The sequence below is a fragment of the Strix uralensis genome, chromosome Z, assembly GCF_047716275.1.
Source record: "Strix uralensis isolate ZFMK-TIS-50842 chromosome Z, bStrUra1, whole genome shotgun sequence".
NCBI lineage: Eukaryota > Metazoa > Chordata > Aves > Strigiformes > Strigidae > Strix > Strix uralensis.
Genome location: NC_134012.1, coordinates 54,511,333 through 54,529,078, shown reverse-complemented (window position 1 = coordinate 54,529,078; position 17,746 = coordinate 54,511,333). Strand labels below are relative to the sequence as shown.

Below are 17,746 nucleotides of genomic sequence, written 5' to 3'. Positions count from 1 at the left end.
CGCCAAGCTGCCAGGCAGGTAAGCACGGGTGCGGCCCGGCCCGGCTCTACGCCCCCACCTCCTCCGGGGAAGAGGTGCAAGGGCCGCAGCTCCCCTCCCCAGATGGGGGGCGTTGGGTAGGGGAGCTGGAGCAGCCCCTCTACCTCAGGAAGGGGCTGTCAGGACCACCCTCCCTGGCTGTGGGGCTGGGGCCCCTGGGGTACCCCCTGCAAGGGTGGGGGGTACCAGGGGTATCCACCCTGGCTGTGGGCCAGGGGAGCTGGCCGGGGGCCCTGGGGTTCCCCTCTGCAATAAGGGGGATGCCGAGGGCACCCCGGGATATGGGGGAGGGGAATTTTGCTGGAGGAAATGCCCTTGTATAAGACAAGGGTAGTGCCAGGATCGCCCCCTCATCTGTAGGGCAGGGCAGGCCCTGGTGGGGACCCCTGTGTGCATTCTCTGTCCCACGGAAAGCAGGGTGGAGGGGGTCAGGGCCTCGAAGGCCCCCCTGAGGTGGCCTCAGAGCCAGGGCTGTACTGTCGTCCTTTCCACAGATACTGAAGAAATCTCACCCCTTCCCGAAGCCCTTAGAGATGTCACCTTGGGTGGCAGCAACTCTGTCCCAAACAGGTACCCCTGCCAACACGTGTGCCCCCTCTGTTATCGTCTCTGCGGGGTGTCACTCCTGGTCCACCTCTACTCTATACGAGGGACTGTGGGGCCTCTCTGTGTACACCTCCCCTGCTGTGGTTCCTCTGGCTGTGATGTCCCTGTTCCTGTCGAGGCATCCGCACTCACCTGGGGATGGGAGAAACAAGTGAAATGTCTGATTCAAGTGGTGTTTAGGAAGAAGAGGCTGGTGGTGATGAAGGAGATGCTCCTTACAAGGCCTCTGGAGCAAGGTTCCCATGGGGACAGGGCACCCACCTCTCTGGGGAGGATTTCACAAGTCCTGTTCCTGTCTGGTGCTCCTCACGGTTGCTCTCATTTGCCTTATCTGAACCCTGCCCTTCCCCTTCTGGTGTGCGGATGCAGTCTGAAATGCTTAGATGGCTCTAAATCCTGCTGGGCCAGTTAAATCTCTCTTTCTAATGTGCTTTCACTCGGTTCTTTGTCGCTGCGCCGGCTCCCTCAGGTTGGTGGGACAATCCAGGCCCAGGGCAAGCAAAGGGAAAGCAACGAGTGCTATGTGTTCCTCCTCTTCTGCTCACGGGGAAGCAAATGTTGTGCTCTCCCTGGGTCGTTTTGTCTCACGATTGCTCCCGTCCCTCCCATGGAGGTCACGGTCCTGCTCCCAGCTGGTGGTCTTAGACAGCATCTCTCTTCTTCAGTGGATGACTTCAGGCTTTGGCTTGGAAAACTCAAACTGGGTGAACCGGTCTGGGAGGCAGCTGGTACTGCCTAGGCAATACACTCCAATGTCAAGTTTTTGGCAAAGTTCTCCCCTGCTCCTAACTGGCTGCTGTTCAGGAGGCTTGCTACCACCTCGAAATCCCCTGCGTGCCCGTCCTTCCCAGGGACGGCTACTGTCAGGTCTTGGGCAACACAACCAGGGAAGGTGGAGGTGGGACATGCTGCATCCATGGTCGCTGGATGTGAAGCTCCCTTTCTTCTTTTTTGTCTGAGCTTTGAGAGATATTCCCATACAGATTCTTGGCTCTCTCCTTTCTTTGCCCTGACAAGATGACAGAGAGAGGCTTTGTAAAGATTTGGAGACTGTCTTAGCTTCCTTTTCCATGGCACTTGGTGTATTTGGTCACTTAGTTGTGTTAGCTTTTAGGTGGTGTTTTTTGCCTGCAGATCTAAGGTGGCAGAACTAGTAATGTTGTTTCACATTTCCAATACTGCCCTGTGGTTTTTGCATCGGGAATTCTCAGCCCAGTAATTTCCTGGGGATGCATTGACAGGTTGGTCTAGTGTCTTATCCTCTGTGCAATGGGTTGTTTATTTCCTGTTCTTTAGAGAGATAGGCAGCCAGGCTCCAGTGGGAGGTATTTAAATGCTGTTTTAAAAGGGGAGAAACAGAATCTGCTAGGAATAAATATGTTCTGTGTCCAAAGTGGCACTGAGGTTTCATGGATGTGCAGTGTCAGTAACCTACATCCTGCGACGATCTCCTCATGAGTGTTGTAATGCAGATGTTGCAGCTGTTGTACCAGACACTGAACATACGGGTAACAAAAAATGCCTGTCCTGAAAAGCTTAACCTGAGACAGGACCGGGGACTCATCCAGTCGGTTTGGGAGCACAGAGTCAGCCTAGGTCTTGGCTCCTGACTAAGGAGTGGTGTGTTTGGTGAGAGGTAGTTCCTGCCCTGAGCTTTCTGTCCATGCAGAAGTTGGGCGAAGACAGCTGCAGAGAGGGAGTTAAGCTGGGAGACAACAGATTCATCTAGCCGAGCTGCATCAGGGAAAACCAGACAAGAGTGAGTAAATAAAGTTACTGAGCATCATTTGGTGGGATCACTCAATTTTCTCAGCTGTAAAGGTAGGATGTGATAATGCACCTCTGTGTGGAGCTGTAGGATGTGCTGGGAGTTGGGTACGAGGATGTGAGCTAAAGGAGCGGGATCAGACGTCGAGGGTACTACAGATACTACGGCAGAAACTTGCTGTCTGGCAGTTATGCAAGTGCTCGTGTATCTTAGAAGTCACCTGTTGCACCCCTCACAGCATTTGCACACCTCCTGTCCAGCCTGTTACACCTTCTGCACAGGGGGATAGGGCAGAGAATGGGCAAAGATGGGACAAACACGGCAGAACCCACTTCATGCAGCAGTTCGAGCTCACCGATGCAGGATGGTGGTGTTCAGTCCTGCCTCTGTAGCCTGCTGGATGTGAGACAGTCATCTTGAGCTGCTTGTGTGGGAGTACAGCCTGATGGGCTGTGCACTTAGATCAGCTCAGGATGCTTTGTTGGGGGAGCCTGAGTTCAAATTCTTTAAAAAGAGCTGCTTGGGAGGTGGGACCCTCTGCCGTTGTATTGGCCATTAGCCAGTGAAGGCATCAGCCGGTTGCTTCAGAGGCCCAGGAGAGGGTTTCCTCACCCAGAGCGGGCTGCCACATCCCCTCCCCTATCTCAAACACACATCGTTCATTTGGCTTGTGAAGTTCAGGCCTTCGCACGAGAATCAAAGCGGTCTCCCCTCAGCAGCGCAGGGACCCCCACACAGAGAGGAGCAGCGTTGTGACTGTTGTCAAGAGACGGTGCGAGCTTGGTGCTGGGTATCAGAGAGCTCTGCCAGCTCCTCTGCTGCCAGGAGCTGCCATGAGTCATTGGGAAGCAGGGCGGATCTGGAGGGGTTGTTTTTCTTACTCCTGATAATGTGCTTGCTGTGCCCACCCATGGGGGTGCCTCTGCTTAATAGCTGTCCTGTCTCCTAGATGCTAATTAGTCAGCAAACCCTTTCCTAGACTTGATTGCTGTTGGGTAAACACAGTGAGCCCTTTCAGCGCTTCCAGCCATGAGGGACGGCTGCTGCTGCAGCAGCGAGCCCACCTCTCACCGGGCTTTGCCACCAGGACCTCTCTGTGCTGTGTTGTTTGCAGCCTCTGCGCTGGATCTCTGCATCTCTCCCTACCAGCTGGGCCTGTTGCTGCCGCCTCCCCTGCATCAACTGGTTCCCAGCACGCTTTCCAGCTACACCGGGCTGCCGTCCCCCTCCTACATGGCTGGGATCTGCTCGTTTTACTGCTGGGCACCATCTGCAGCTCCTGGAAACCAGGCCAGCTCTGTTGACCCAAGAGGAGCCTGTCCCTTGTGTGTCAGCTCTGAACAGGCCCTTGTCTCTGCCGTGGGATGCGGGACTGTGCTGTGTACCAGGGGGGTGAGAAGGAATTGTTTTCCAGAGATGGTTTTTCAGGGTGGGGTGGCTGTGAATAGTTACCCAAATGGAGGTAATAGCTCAGGATTCCTGTCTTGCATCCAGAGACTCTACAACCAGTGATGAGCACTTGCATAGGAGCTCTTCTCTGAGGTGTTGCTCCTCATGTAGTGCCCACAGCCCTCAGGCTCCCTGTCCCATGGGTCCCTTTCCACCAGGAGGGGAGCTGAAGGATGGAGACATGACTCATTTCAGGCCACATAGGAGGTAGTTGATTAAGCTGGGATTTGGACCCGAGTCAAACTGTGTACCATAGCATTGACTGCAAGCCTGAGAGCCAGCATGGCGTTCAGTCCCTCAGGTGTGTTGCAGAAGAGCCCCAGTGTCGCTGGCTGCAGTCCTTCCCTGTCCCGCAGGGCTTGGAAATGTGAATTCCCAAACCTGGAAATCCCCTTGAAGGAAAAAAGAATGAACATCAGTGTGTAAGGCAGGGGGACGGAGACGCGTGGTCACTCAGAGTGAATCGGTGGTGCAGAAAAGAGCAGATCTCAAATCCCAGCTCAGGCTGGAGAGAGCCTAAGAGTTTAAACAAGGCTTCTCTTTGCTGCTGCAAAGAACAAATCTTCAGCTGAATGTGGCACTTTAGATCTAAGGCTTTGAAGACAAAGATTATTGAAGCTGCTTTTGGTCTGTATTCAGCTCCCAGCCACAGACAAGAAGTGCAACCCCAGACTAGGCTGAGGAAATTACTCGTGGGTGCTCAGTGGCTTTTTGAACTGTTGTCTTTTTTCTTTCCCTTTTCTGCAGCATTCAACCTGCCTGTGGAGCACAGCATCCTCCACTGGATCCCCAGCTCACAAAAAAGTAAGTGTTTATCTTCCGGAGTTGCAGGCCACGAGGCTTTGCAGGTTTTTTGCTCAGTCCTGCAGTGGGTGGAGGTCTCCAGCATCCTCTGGCACTGTGATGTTCCAGCAGAGAAGGGCAGCAGCGACATGTGGTGCTGCCTTGAGCTCTGCGAAAGCTTGTGGGGAAAGCTTATATGCTGGTGTCCTTTGTGGCCAGAAATCCGTATTGTACCAGCCACATCAAAGGACACAGGCGTATAGCAATGGTGTTTGAGCCCTCTGCTCCCCTTTGGAGACAGAAGAATTAAGGGAAGGAGAGATAAAGTTGTCTAGCAGCTGCGAGGCTGGAGAACCGCAGCACCCCTCCCGGCAGGAAAAGACAGAACCGATCTGAACTGCCTCCTTGTCTCTATCTCGTGCTGTGTAGTGGTGAATGTTCCTCCTCTTCTGTGACACTTCAGGTGGTGGACTTTGACTACTGTAGCTGAAGGGTAAATGCAAAGGCTCCTTCTGTACCTGAGAGAAGAACCAGGCTGGCCTGTCTGCTGGGAGCCATCGCAGCTGTATCAGGAGCATGTGCAAGCGCAGACTGGCTCTAACTTCTGACATACCTCTCCCCCCAGGTCGCAGGACTTTTTTTGGGTGTTAATCTACCAGTTTTCTCTAGGCTGGGGGGAGGCAGAGCTGGAGGAGTCGTACGTCTCTCCCCTTTGCCCTGCTCGTCGCAGGCAGCTGGCTGCCTGTGCTGTGGAAGTCACCCAGCAGGTCCCTGCTGACAGCAGGTGGCACTGGCAGCCCATTGTCTCCTCTCTGCGCTAGCAATTAGCTTGATCACTCTTTAGATCAGTGGTGAGCAGAACAGATCTGAAGATTGGTTCTTGTGGGATTCCCACAGCTCCTTCTGCCTCATCTCCTGTGCCCTTCTGCCCATGGCTTCCCATGGGAAGAGGGAATTCTGATCCCCTGGCAGCCAGATGTCTGATGCAGGAGAAAGGAAGGAGGGAGAAATGGGGGGGAAATGATGGAAGAGCCACAACAGATGCCTGTGAACCAGCTGATCCATCAGAGTGGGCCAGTGGTGCTCTGTTTGCTGGGACTGGGGAAGAGAGGGGTGGAATCTGCAGCGGCAGGTCTCTGACAGTGGCCAGAAGAGTGAGGTGGGGTTGGAGAGATGCAGACTCCATCCCCACCTCACCGCAGCATCTGCTCCTTACAGAGGAGGCCCGTGTGCGGACACCCCTTCAGAAGCAGCAGTCCCTTCCCCTTTGGCCCGTCATTCCAGTCGTCACCCGAATCTCTGACCAAAACGCTTTGGGTGCTGCCCCCATGATGCTGACAGAGAAAACCCACCCGGAGAAGTTTTGGCAGCTCCTTTCCAGCCACAACACGGACCTGGGTGAGTGTGGCAAAACGGGGGTGCCTGTGGGTGGGAAGGGGAAGGCAGAGGGGGCCTGCTGCCTGCTTCAGGTTGCAGTCAGGTCTGCTCTGGCGTGGATGAAATGACTACCTGCAGTTGCTCCAAGCGGGATAGTTGCACAAACTGCTCTGTTGGCAGATGGTTATGTCTTCCACCAGCTGCTTGTCCGTTTCCAGTCTTTCTCCATCTCACAAATGATGGTTGTGATCACTGGGGGCTGTTGGGCTCTGCATGAGAACTGAGGTTCTGGAGGATTGGAGCCCCTGCAGCCACCAGTCCTGTGCCCAGACTGAGCTGAAAACATCTCTACTCCCCTTGCTGCAGACACACATCCCCCGTCATTGCTAATGTGGAGCCTTCCTGGAGGCTCGAGTTTCTCCAGAGCCTGCAGGAACAGACTGGGCTTTCCTCTTCTTCTGAGTGTAGTGGTGCCTGGACGTGCCTAGGATCTAACCCACTGCCACCACTGTCCGTTTGCAGATGAGCTGAGGAAATGCAGCTGCCCAGTGTGCCCAGAGAGGTCCGGCCTGTGACATGGCATCTCCTCTCAGTGAGTACTCGGAGCTGTGACACAGGAGTCTGGGGGGACTGTGCCGAGCCAGGGACATGCGCTGCTACACCTTCGTTGTGTTCCGTAACCAGGTTTGCTCATTTTGTGTCTGTGCCCAGCGTATGGGTGAGCTGTAGGGGTTTTTTTTGGTTGGGGAGTCTACATCCTCTTTGAGCTCAAAGCCCAGACTGGTGCTGGCAACGTGTGGTTCCCTCTTGTTTTGGGAAACTGAATCCCATGAAGGTGGGTTGCTCCAAGATCAGTGAAGGCATCAGGGGCTGGGAAAGCAAAATCCCATGAAAGCTCTTTCCCCAGCTCCTGAGTCTCTGTGCCTGATGCTTCCAGGTGCACAGCTGACCGGCAGGATTTCAGGGGATGGTTTGTGGTGAAGGAAGAGGCTCTGCCCTGACACAGCTTTTCCTCCCACAGGGTTAGCTCCCCGCAGACATGGAGCGGCGAAAGCTGACCTTACAGCACAAGTGGGAGGAGTGCTTCAGCTTCATCCAGCAGGATTACGATTCCCAGAACGAGAAGCACCATCAAGACACCTACCGACAGGTACGAGCCCGCTGCCCATTGCCTGGCTTTCTGCCTCGGTTACGTCCCTTTCCTCCTTCTTGCTGCCACTTGTCCGTGCAGTTGAGGTCATGCGAGGACTTCTTCTAGCTGTAGCTATCAGGAGTCTTCTCCTTGGGGACAGGACACCATGTTTCTGTCTTCTTACAGGCAGTAGTTTAAGCCTTCCCTAAATCGACCTAATAACTAGAATTCAGACCCCAGCTCTTTCCCAGTTCAGGGCACCTGCCCACGCCTGAGCAGAGGAGGCTGGAGATTAAACTGTAGATGATTTTCTCAGTGCAGCCGTCATCTGCAGCCCTCACTGCGCTTGTCAGCAAGTGCAACTCTTGCCTGGGGGGACACTGAGGGGTGGATTCCCCTCTGTTAGCCCGTGAGGAGTTACTGTGCCCCTGGAAAGCACGGCTGGTGTGTGTAACCCACCCTCTCTTCCAGATCCACATCGACGTTCCAAGGACCAACCCACTCATCCCCCTCTTCCAGCAGCCGCTCGTCCAGGAGGTAAGAGGGGGAGTGAAGCTCCTGCCCCACATTTGCCGTGGGATGTGTGTGGGGTTAGACCAGCACTGCTATGAGTGAGTTGGTCTTGCAGGGAAACTTCCCTGGCTGACACCTCCTGATGCAAATACCTGCTGAAACTTTGTCCCACGTTTCTGAAATCAGACTTGGAGCTCAGGAGTGATGAGATCAGCTCTTCTGTGGCGAGATGTAGCTGAGAACTGGTAGAAGACCTGAAAGTTTTGTTTTGAGACAAATTTAAGGTGTTTGAACCAGAGGAGATCAGTTGTGTTTTGCTATGAAACCTCTTTCCTGTGAAGCAGGATGTGAGAAACATGGGCAGGGAGGAGTTTGAGAGGTGGCCAGGAGGTGTGAGGAGCATCTGTCCTCTTTAGAAACGAGCTCAGCATGTGCGTATGTGTCAGAGCACGGTGTCCTGGGGCTGGGGCAGTCTGGAAATAACACGCTGGTTGTGGGGGGAGGCTGCTCTGTTGGGAACTATCCCGACCCGTGATGTTTTGCCAGGAGAACTGTGCTGATAACAGATAACAGCCTTGGCTTTCCACCTGACGCTCAGCAAGATGTGCTGCTCTGCTAATGGGCAGCTCTGCCCGAGGGGTGGAAGGGTCTTAAGCCACCTGGATCTTGAAAAGCTGGGTCTGCACTTCTTCAAACAGAGGCTTTGAGGAGCCTGGGCTGCTTTATTCAGTGAAGTGTGGGCTGGCCTGTGTGGGGGATCTGTGGATCATACCAGAGTCTCTCCTAGGACTTGCGTGCTTCTTATCTCACCCATATTGCTGCAGGAAAGCCTGTCAGCACATGATCTCCGCTCCCTGAGCTTAGCCGTTATGCTTTTCTGGCTTTCCTTTGTGCATGGCTAAGGCAGGTACCTGCTTTCCCTCATTCTTCCCTAGATCTTTGAAAGAATCCTGTTTATCTGGGCCATTCGACACCCAGCCAGCGGCTGTGTGCCGGGAATCAATGATCTGGTCAGTCCGTTCTTTGTTGTGCTCCTCTCTGAGTATGTCGGTAAGTGACTTTTGCTGTTCGAAGCAGGGTGCTGCCTCTTGACCACAGTGTTTGAAATGGTGTGAAGCGTTGGCATCAGACAAGTTTGTCTTGCTGGAGGGGATGATGTGTGTGTTCTTCCTTCCCAGAACATGATTATTTTTAAAGGTAAAATAGCTCACTGGGTTCTAGGGACTGGGCAGTTTAAAGGAACAGTTACAGAAGCTAAACCTTTACTTCCCAAGTTGCTGACTCAATTCCCATTCACGTGTTAGTGAGCAATGTTGCTATCTGACAGCTGCCTGCAGCTCATGTCAAAATGAGATGGTGGTACAAGTCCAGTCCTTGAGGCTGAAGGGAAACCGGAGGAAAGCCAAAAAAAAATAAGCCACTCTAATTTGTCCTGCAGGTTGGTACCCTGTGGGCACCCTTGGCTGAGTGCTAAGAACAGAGATGGGAGATGCACATGTGGCATGCTCTGCCTGGAAAGACTCCTCATCTCAGTGAGTAAACTCACCGGTCCTTTGCAGGTCAGGGTGTGACTCATGCTCCAAGGTGCTTCTCAGCAGGAATGACCCAACTAGCCAAATGGGAATCTTAAAATGTGGTGGATGCCGCGTGCTTTCTGTTAGCTGAGAGATGTGTGCCTGGTGGGTCAATTTTCTTTGAAAAGACTCATGTTTAAAGAAGTCTATAATTTCTGAAAAACACGTACAATTGCTTTGGCATTCCCGAAAGTCCTTATGTCTTCCAAGTGTAACACACTTCAAGGCTTTGTAGGAATAAGGAAACAAAATCTGACCTCTTAGATGAATTGGCTTCTACCTTTGCAGAGACAATAGCAGATCCATAGATTGATACAGTGCTAGCGTGGTGTCGTTATAAGCCTGCAGGTGTTACCTCCAGAACTTGCCTGTAATCAGAATATTGCTGATTTCATACCTTGATTTCAAGTCACTAAAAAGCTGCATAGGCCCTCTAGGGGATAAGAAGATTGGAAAGGAAAGATCGGAATGGGCAACACAGGGAAAATAATCAGTGATGCCTGAGTTCCAGGAAACAGACACTCACCTGGGAAAACATCTTTTCCATCACTTATAGTTACAGCTGCCCACTGATGACCCCAGGGCCAGGGTGAGACATTAGATTAAGACCATCAGGTGTGCTGGATGGCACAACCTGACTGATTTAATGGGTTGCTTCAATATGTAGTATAACTGATGTGAATTAATCTCTTCACTGCATGACTGGATCTCATTGTTAGAAGTCACGTTTCCTGCTCTGGCAGATGGTGCAGCCTGGCAGATCAGCTCAGCAAGCAAGGCTAAGCCACTGGAAAGTGTCTTTTCTTAGGCAGAGATGTGGTTCTACCTGCTACTTAAATACTCATCCATTCTTTCTCTAATTCATGAGGGTGGTATGGGAATGCTGCCCAATCTTCAGAGACGAACAAAATCAAGAGTTTGTTACAGTGTTGGTCTCCTCTGGGTGAAAAAACAGAGCAGAAGAACCCACCTCACATGGAGTTTCCCCATCTCTTCACTCCTGTGTCCTCACAAATTTTATTTAGAGATACACAATTCACATGCCAGCTGTCCCTTGTGAATGGTTAGTGGCAAATGCAACTTACCCCTCATATGCACAGGAGGATTTGGGAGAGGAGGGATCCGCAGTCAGTGTTGGGAAGGAGAGGTGTGGGATGAGACCAAGAAGCCGAGGACATGCCTTTTTAGTCAACTTACAGTCCTACTATATCATCAGACCCTGATGAAAGGGTAAAAAAAGCAAGGGGGTTGATTTTTGCACTGTCAGTTCAGACTCTGTTCAGGAAGCTGAACATATTTTATAAAATATGGCTGTGTAGGTATTTAAGCATGTTGGAATATACTGGGCTTGCTTAGTGCTAAAAATACCTTCTTGATTCTTTGTTACCTTTGTTCTCATTATAAAGTAATTGATGAGTTTATCTTCGAACAGTGAGGCTTGCTTGATAATTTTGCAGCATTTAGACAGCTTTGTGGCTGGTTGTCTTTTTTCAAGGCCAGTAGGAGGATATGAAATCCATTGACTGATGCATAACTCTTAGGGTGAGGCACCAGAAGCAAGTCAAGAAGGCAAACTGGAGAGTTAAGTTGCTGATTATACTTCATGTGTCAAATATTATTCTCAAAACCAAAACGCATTAGACATGAACAGGACAGATGTCTGTACTCTCACACCATGCATGGGTTAAATTCTTCCTCTTCACATGTTCTGTTTAATAAAGGACATTGTTTAAAGTTGATTAAATTAGTTTCACACATCTTGGAAGCCATGGAAAGATGAAGAGCAGCAAAGAGATGAGATGTTCAGGAGAAACTCACTTTCTATATCTGACTTTGAGGTTGCCCCATCCCAATGGCATCTCTCTGCCTTATGTTCCTTCTGAAAAATTCATTAATTCAGATCACTTTTTTAGTAAAAGCTTTTGTCTCAGAAGACATAAAACCTCTGCACTGAGCCTGTGCAAGAAGAAGTCCATTGTCTTTGCCTGTTACAATATAAACCTCTTGCCTTGCAGCTTCTGTACTTGCAGTGCTGGGCAGTTTCAGGGAGAAAAAGTAGAGATGTCCCAGATTCAGACAGTGATTAACACACACTTTCCCAGCACTGCTTACACTGAAATCACTGATAGGTTTTGGAGTTAGCATTGCTCTGGTGTAGCAAGATCCCGTTATAGCTCTTGCCCTAATGCCCTATTCACATTTTTAAGGCAATCCCAAGAAATTAGAGAAGCAAGCAATAATTCATTGAGCTGCCTGCCATAAGCCAGCTGAGGCTGGCCCGTAGGTGAAAACCAAGACACCAGATCCTCCAGTAAAAATTAGATGGCCTGGGATGTGGTGGGAAATCTAGTTGGCTAATTTAGGCTAGATACCTAAATCTTGGATGGCTCATGTTAGAAGACACAAGGCCTGTCTGGATTCTCATGTGTTGGCCTAACCAGTTTCATACAAGAGTAATTCAGTTTGTCCGTGCAGGTGTGAGAGGAGAATGAGGTCTTTAAATAGGTAGAGATTTGTAAACATGGAGTATAAAATAGGTGCTCTCTTGTGGCTTTTAATTGCCATGTTAGTTCTGTGTGCTGCTTGAATGCTTCATTCAAGGCCTTTAATAGCTACAAAAGACATCATCACCTCTGTTAAGAGTGAGACTAAATATGATGCCTGCTATGCTGTAGAGTAAGAGCTTGTGGCCTCTGTCCTTGTTACTCGCACTTCAAAACTTTTACCTCACTATTTTCAAAGGAACATTATGTGAACTTAGCAAAAACCTGACTTCAATTTGAGTTTTTAAATTTGTGGCAAGATGTGCTTAAACTTGTTATAAATGCAACAAAGTAAGGAACAGTTTTTTTCTAATTCTTTTCAAAGGCATGACTGTGTTGCGCTGAGTTGATCCAACGGTCACTCGCCAAGGAGAGCAGCTCCAGTGCAGGTAAGCCCGTACTGGGGGGATTCGCGGCAAAAGGGACCAGAAAGGAGCTTTTTTTGGGGGGGCTTTTGAATCTTTTTGGAGACAGAAAGGCGGCTAGCCAGCTCTAAGGAGACTGGCAAGCTGGTGGGCGGGCAGCTGAGGAGGCGTGGGCTGTGGGCAGAGCCCAGGGCTGGTGGCGCCTGTTTCGAACGAGGTGTAAACACACCAAGGGTCACTCACAGAGGAGAGCAGCTCATAACCACCCCTTGGTAATGAGCTGGGAGGGCTTCCTAGGTAGCGTGGGTGGAACCAGCACCACCCACTGTTAATTCGGTGATAAGAACCCTGTGGGAGGGCAGCGACCTGGTCGCTGCCCACCGAGCTCAGGGTGATCAGATAGTACCTGTAAACCACCGGTTGATAGTACTTGTCAACCACCGGTAGCCTGAGCCATGGTCTCCACTCGCCTCAAAAGCACCACCAGCAAGAACGTGGCGACCCAGACAGAGCAACCACGCAAACATGCAGCAGTCCAGGTCCCAGGCTGCAGGGAGTGCCTGAGCCTGTCCGTGCTGTTGGAGGGCCGCAGTGACAGCGCCTGTGTGCGCTGTGACCAGCTGGATGACCTGCTCAGCCTGGTGGCAGAACTCAAAGAAGAGGTCGAGAGATTAAAGAGTTATTAGGGAATGTGAAAGGGAGATTGATTGGTGGAGTTCCACCTTGGCACCCATGAATCAACAGGAGCAAATAGGGGCTCCAGGCAAGGCAGGTGATCCGTCACCCTCATGCTACCAGGCAGAAGGAGGGGACCTAAGAGATGAGGGAGACTGGAAACAGGTCCCTGCTCAGGGAGGCAGGAAAATTCTCTCCCAACCTCCCTCACCCTCCATGGTGCCCCTTCACAATAGATTCGGGGCCCTGGAACTTTTGAATGAAGACTTGGAGGAAGAGAATGAGACAAACAATGAGGAAGACCAAGGACCACCAAGGCCAGGTCACTCTAGAAAAGGTATTAAAACCAGCTCTGAAAGGAACCCCAGAAGAGTCATTGTAGTGGGGGACTCCATTCTGAGGGGTGTCGAAGGCCCCATATGCAGACCAGACCCGCATCATAGGGAAGTCTGCTGCCTCCCTGGGGCCCACGTCAAGGACCTCACAAGAAGACTCCCCTCTCTAGTCAAACCCAAGGACTATTACCCTATTCTGGTTTTTCAGGTAGGTAGTGACGACATTAGCAGGAGAAGTATTAAATCAATGAAGAGAGATTTCAGGGCCTTGGGGAAACTGATCAAGGGGTCGGGGGCACAGGTTGTGTTCTCCTCCATCCCTCCAGTTGGGGGGATGGATGAGAATGAACACCGAAGAACACAGCAGATGAATTTGTGGCTTCAAGACTGGTGTCACCGTCAGGGCTTTGTTTTTTTCGATCATGGGTTGGTATACAGGGCACCAGACCTCTGGGCGTTAGATGGGATGCACTTGTCCCAGAAGGGGAAGAGGATCTTGGGGCAGGAGTTAGCTGGCCTCATTGACAGGCTTTAAACTAAATTTGAAGGGGGAAGGGGGCAAAACACCAGCCCATCTGAAGTGCATGTATACCAATGCACACAGCATGGGTAACAAACAGGAGGAGCTTGAAGCCGTGATGAAACAGGAAGATTATGATGTTGTGGCTATCACAGAAACATGGTGGGATGTCTCCCATGACTGGAGTGTGCCAGTTGATGGCTACAAGCTCTTTAGGAGGGATAGACAAGGAAGGAGAGGCGGTGGGGTAGCACTGTATGTTAGGGACTGTTATGATTGCCTTGAATACAAGTGTAGTGAAGACAGGGTGGAGTGTCTTTGTGTTAGAATCAGGGGGAAGGGCGACAGGGCAGATGTTGTAGTAGGAGTCTACTATAGGCCACCCACCCAGGACAGAGAGGTGGATGAAATATTCTATAGGCACTTGGGTGAAATCTCATAATTGCTTGCCCTTGTTCTTGTGGTGGACTTCAACTTCCCAGACATCTGCTGGAAATACAACACAGCAGAGCGTGACCAGTCCCGAAGATTCCTGGAATGTGTGGGGGACAACTTCCTAACACAGCTGGTGAGAGAACCAACCAGAGAAGGTGCCCTGCTAGATCTCCTCCTTGTGAACAGAGAAGGACTGGTGGATGATGTGGCGGTTGGAGGCCGACTAGGGCACAGCGATCATGAAATAATAGAGTTCTCTATTCTTAGAGAGGCCAGGAAAGGGCTAAGCAGGACTGCCATCCTGGACTTCCAAAAGGCTGACTTTGTCTTCTTTAGGCACCAGCTTGACAGGATCCCTTGGGAGATAGTCCTGAAGGGTATAGGGGTCCAGGAAGGCTGGGCGCTCTTTAAGAAGGAAGTGTTTATGGCTCAGGAGCAGGCAGTTCCCAGGTGCTCTAAGAGGAGCAGGCGGCAGAGGAGACCACCCTGGCTGAACAGGGAGCTTTGGTTGCAACTCAAGGAGAAAAGGAGAGTTTACAGCCTTTGGAGGAAGGGGCTAGCCACTCACAGTGATTACAAAGAGGCTGTGAGGCTATGCAGGGCGGAAATCAGGAGGTCCAAAGCCCAGCTGGAAATTAATCTGGCTTCAGCAATCAAATATAACAAGAAATGTTTCTGTAAGTATGTCAATAGCAAAAGAAAGACCAGGGAGAGTCTCCATCCCCTGCTAGATGCTGAAGGAAACTTGGTAGCAAGTGATGAGGGGAAGGCTGAGGTACTTAATGCCTTCTTTGCCTCAGTCTTTAATAACAAGACTAGTTGTATTGAGGGAATCCAGCCCCCTCAGCCAGATGATAGAGACTGGGAGAATGACCCCCCTGCAATCCAGGAGAGAGTCAGTGACCTATTGCATCACATAGACATACACAAGTCTATGGGACCGGATGGGATACACCCAAGAGTTCTGAAGGAGCTGGCTGGGGTGCTCGCCAAGCCGCTTTCCATCATTTACCAGCAGTCCTGGCTGACCGGGGAGGTCCTGACAGATTGGAAATCGGCCAATGTGACGCCCATCTATAAGAAGGGTCGGGAGGATGATCCAGGAAATTACAGGCCTGTCAGCTTGACGTTGGTACCCGGGAAGCTGATGGAGCAACTCATCCAGAGTACCATCACACAGCACATGCGGGACAACCAGATGATCAGGCCCAGTCAGCATGGGTTTATGAAAGGCAGGTCCTGCTTGACAATCCTGATCTCCTTCTACAACAGAGTGACCTGCTTATTGGATGAGGGAAAGGCTGTGGATGTAGTTTACCTTGACTTTAGCGAGGCCTTTGACACCATTTCCCACAGCATTCTCCTGGCGAAACTGGCTGCTCGAGGCTTGGATGGGCACACGCTTTGCTGGGTAAAAAACTGGCTGGATGGCCGGGCCCAAAGAGTTGTGGTGAATGGAGTTAAATCCGGTTGGTGGCCGGTCATGAGTGGTGTCCCCCAGGGCTCGGTTTTGGGGCCACTCCTGTTTAACATCTTTATTGATGATCTAGACGAGAGGATCGAGTGCACCCTCAGTAAGTTTGCAGATGACACCAAGTTGGGTGGGAGTGTTGATCTGCTCGAGGGTAGGGAGGCTCTGCAGAGAGACCTGGACAGGCTGGAGCGATGGGCTGAGGCCAACTGTAGGAGTTTCAATAAGGCCAAATGCCGGGTGCTGCTGCACTTGGGCCACAACAACCCCCAGCAGCGCTACAGGCTTGGGGAGGAGTGGCTGGAGAGCTGCCAGTGTTTTGCTGATTAAGGATACCAATTAAACTTGGACACCAGAGTGAAAAGAGTAGGCGTACATGCTAAGTTAACAGCTTCAGCTTGGGGCCTGTTGTTCAGGCTGCAGTATTTCAATGCTTCAGCACTTTTTACACCAGCATAAATAGGTTGTTATAACTTAATACATACCTACTAGCACAATGATTATCAGTTATAAAATATACAGGATTCATCTATAGGTCAACTCTGGCTTGGGCCTGTTGTCCAAGCCTTAGCACTTCAGCCAGTCAGAGAGGGACCTGGGGGTGTTGATTGACAGCCGGCTGAACATGAGCCAGCAGTGTGCCCAGGTGGCCAAGAAGGCCAATGACATCCTGGCTTGCATCAGAAATAGTGTGGCCAGCAGGGACAGGGAAGGGATCTTACCCCTGTACTCGACACTGGTGAGGCTGCACCTCAATTACTGTGTTCAGTTTTGGGCCCCTCACTACAAAAAGGACATTGAATGACTCGAGCGTGTCCAGAGAAGGGCAACGAAGCTGGTGAAGGGTCTGCAGCACAGGTCGTACGAGGAGCGGCTGAGGGAACTGGGGTTGTTTAGTCTGGAGAAGAGGAGGCTGAGGGGAGACCTCATCGCCTTCTACAGCTACCTGAAAGGAGGTTGCAGAGAGCTGGGGATGAGTCTCTTTAACCAAGTAATAAGCGATAGGACAAGAGAGAATGGCCTCAAGTTGCGCCAGGGAAGGTTTAGACTAGATGTCAGGAAGTATTTCTTTGCAGAACGGATTATTAGGCATTGGAATGGATTGCCCAGGGAGGTGGTGGAGTCCCCATCCCTGGAGGTGTTTAAGAGTAGGGTCGACATAGCCCTGAGAGATATGGTGTAGATGGGAACTGTCAGTGTTAGGTTAATGGTTGGACTGGGTGATCTTCAAGGTCCTTTCCAACCTAGATGATTCTGTGATTCTGTGATCATGTCAGGAAAGGGAGTCAAACTTCAGCTGGTGGAGATGTTATCGATTTACCAATAAGTAGAAGTAATTGTGTTTGATTTAACAGAAATATGGAATCATGAGAAATATTTAGTAAAAATTTTTTTATTTGTTGTAGTTTATACCAGCAACCGATTGCTACTTTAACATCCCCTATACAGCTCCATACCAAGACCGAAGAGATTGGTCATAATCATTTAGTAGAAACGTTTGGAACCTAGGTAACCAAACACAAACTGATTTGTAAGTTGATTTATAATACATATACAGGACCAGGAGAATACAAGTAGTTGTCAAAGTCTAGGAATAATAGGAACTGAGGGAAACAACCGTAACAGCTTACAAGTACCTGCCAAGGAAACTGTGTCCTTGGGAATTGTGTTTGTGTATGAAACTGTGTCCTTGGGAATTGTATATGAGCAAGTTCTATATAAGATGAGTGATTTTAGTGCTTGGCGCGCGTTGTTGGTGACAATACTCCCCTGCGTGCCTGGCCGTCAATAAAGAAGTGTTTGCTTATCTGCATCAAATTGGTGTTGATAAGTTCTTTATTCCGGATTTTCGGTAACAGAGATGGCCTCATTTTCTCAGAGGTAAGAGGTTTCAGAAGTCTCTTGTCCCCTGGCAGGGATGGGGAGAGGTGCCTGATCTAATGCTGACAGTTCTCTACATCCCTACGCATACCATCAGTCTTACTCTTTTTTCATCTGGGCCTTTTACACAACACCTATCAGGGAAAGAAGCATTCCTTTCAGTGAAAAATGTGTTTTTGAAAACGTAAATTATCAGCAGGCTGCAGGCATAGCTTGCTCTCCTCTAAAACTAATTGTAACTCATATTTACTTAGCATTTGACATTGTCCATTTAATGCAG

The 17,746-nt window shown here is 50.5% G+C and overlaps 1 protein-coding gene across 1 annotated transcript; it reads left to right on the top strand.

Moving 5' to 3' along the window:
- Positions 1 to 14,330, top strand: LOC141938046 (TBC1 domain family member 22B-like). The gene is made up of 11 exons (XM_074856514.1): positions 1 to 18; positions 4,610 to 4,666; positions 5,109 to 5,270; positions 5,864 to 6,043; positions 6,545 to 6,706; positions 7,044 to 7,172; positions 7,626 to 7,691; positions 8,603 to 8,864; positions 9,106 to 9,199; positions 12,110 to 12,173; positions 14,162 to 14,330. Exons 6-8 carry the CDS (start codon positions 7,062 to 7,064, stop codon positions 8,723 to 8,725), a joined length of 300 nt encoding a protein of 99 aa, XP_074712615.1. The 5' UTR covers positions 1 to 18; positions 4,610 to 4,666; positions 5,109 to 5,270; positions 5,864 to 6,043; positions 6,545 to 6,706; positions 7,044 to 7,061; the 3' UTR covers positions 8,726 to 8,864; positions 9,106 to 9,199; positions 12,110 to 12,173; positions 14,162 to 14,330.
- The last annotated feature ends 3,416 nt before the right edge of the window (positions 14,331 to 17,746 follow it).

Excerpts from the sequence above, each read along its gene's own strand:
- LOC141938046 (XM_074856514.1), top strand. The coding sequence starts at position 7,062 with ATGGAGCGGCGAAAGCTGACCTTACAGCACAAGTGGGAGGAGTGCTTC. Across the intron at positions 7,173-7,625 it reads ATCAAGACACCTACCGACAG|ATCCACATCGACGTTCCAAG; the intron begins GTACGAGCCCGC and ends CCTCTCTTCCAG. Across the intron at positions 7,692-8,602 it reads AGCAGCCGCTCGTCCAGGAG|ATCTTTGAAAGAATCCTGTT; the intron begins GTAAGAGGGGGA and ends ATTCTTCCCTAG.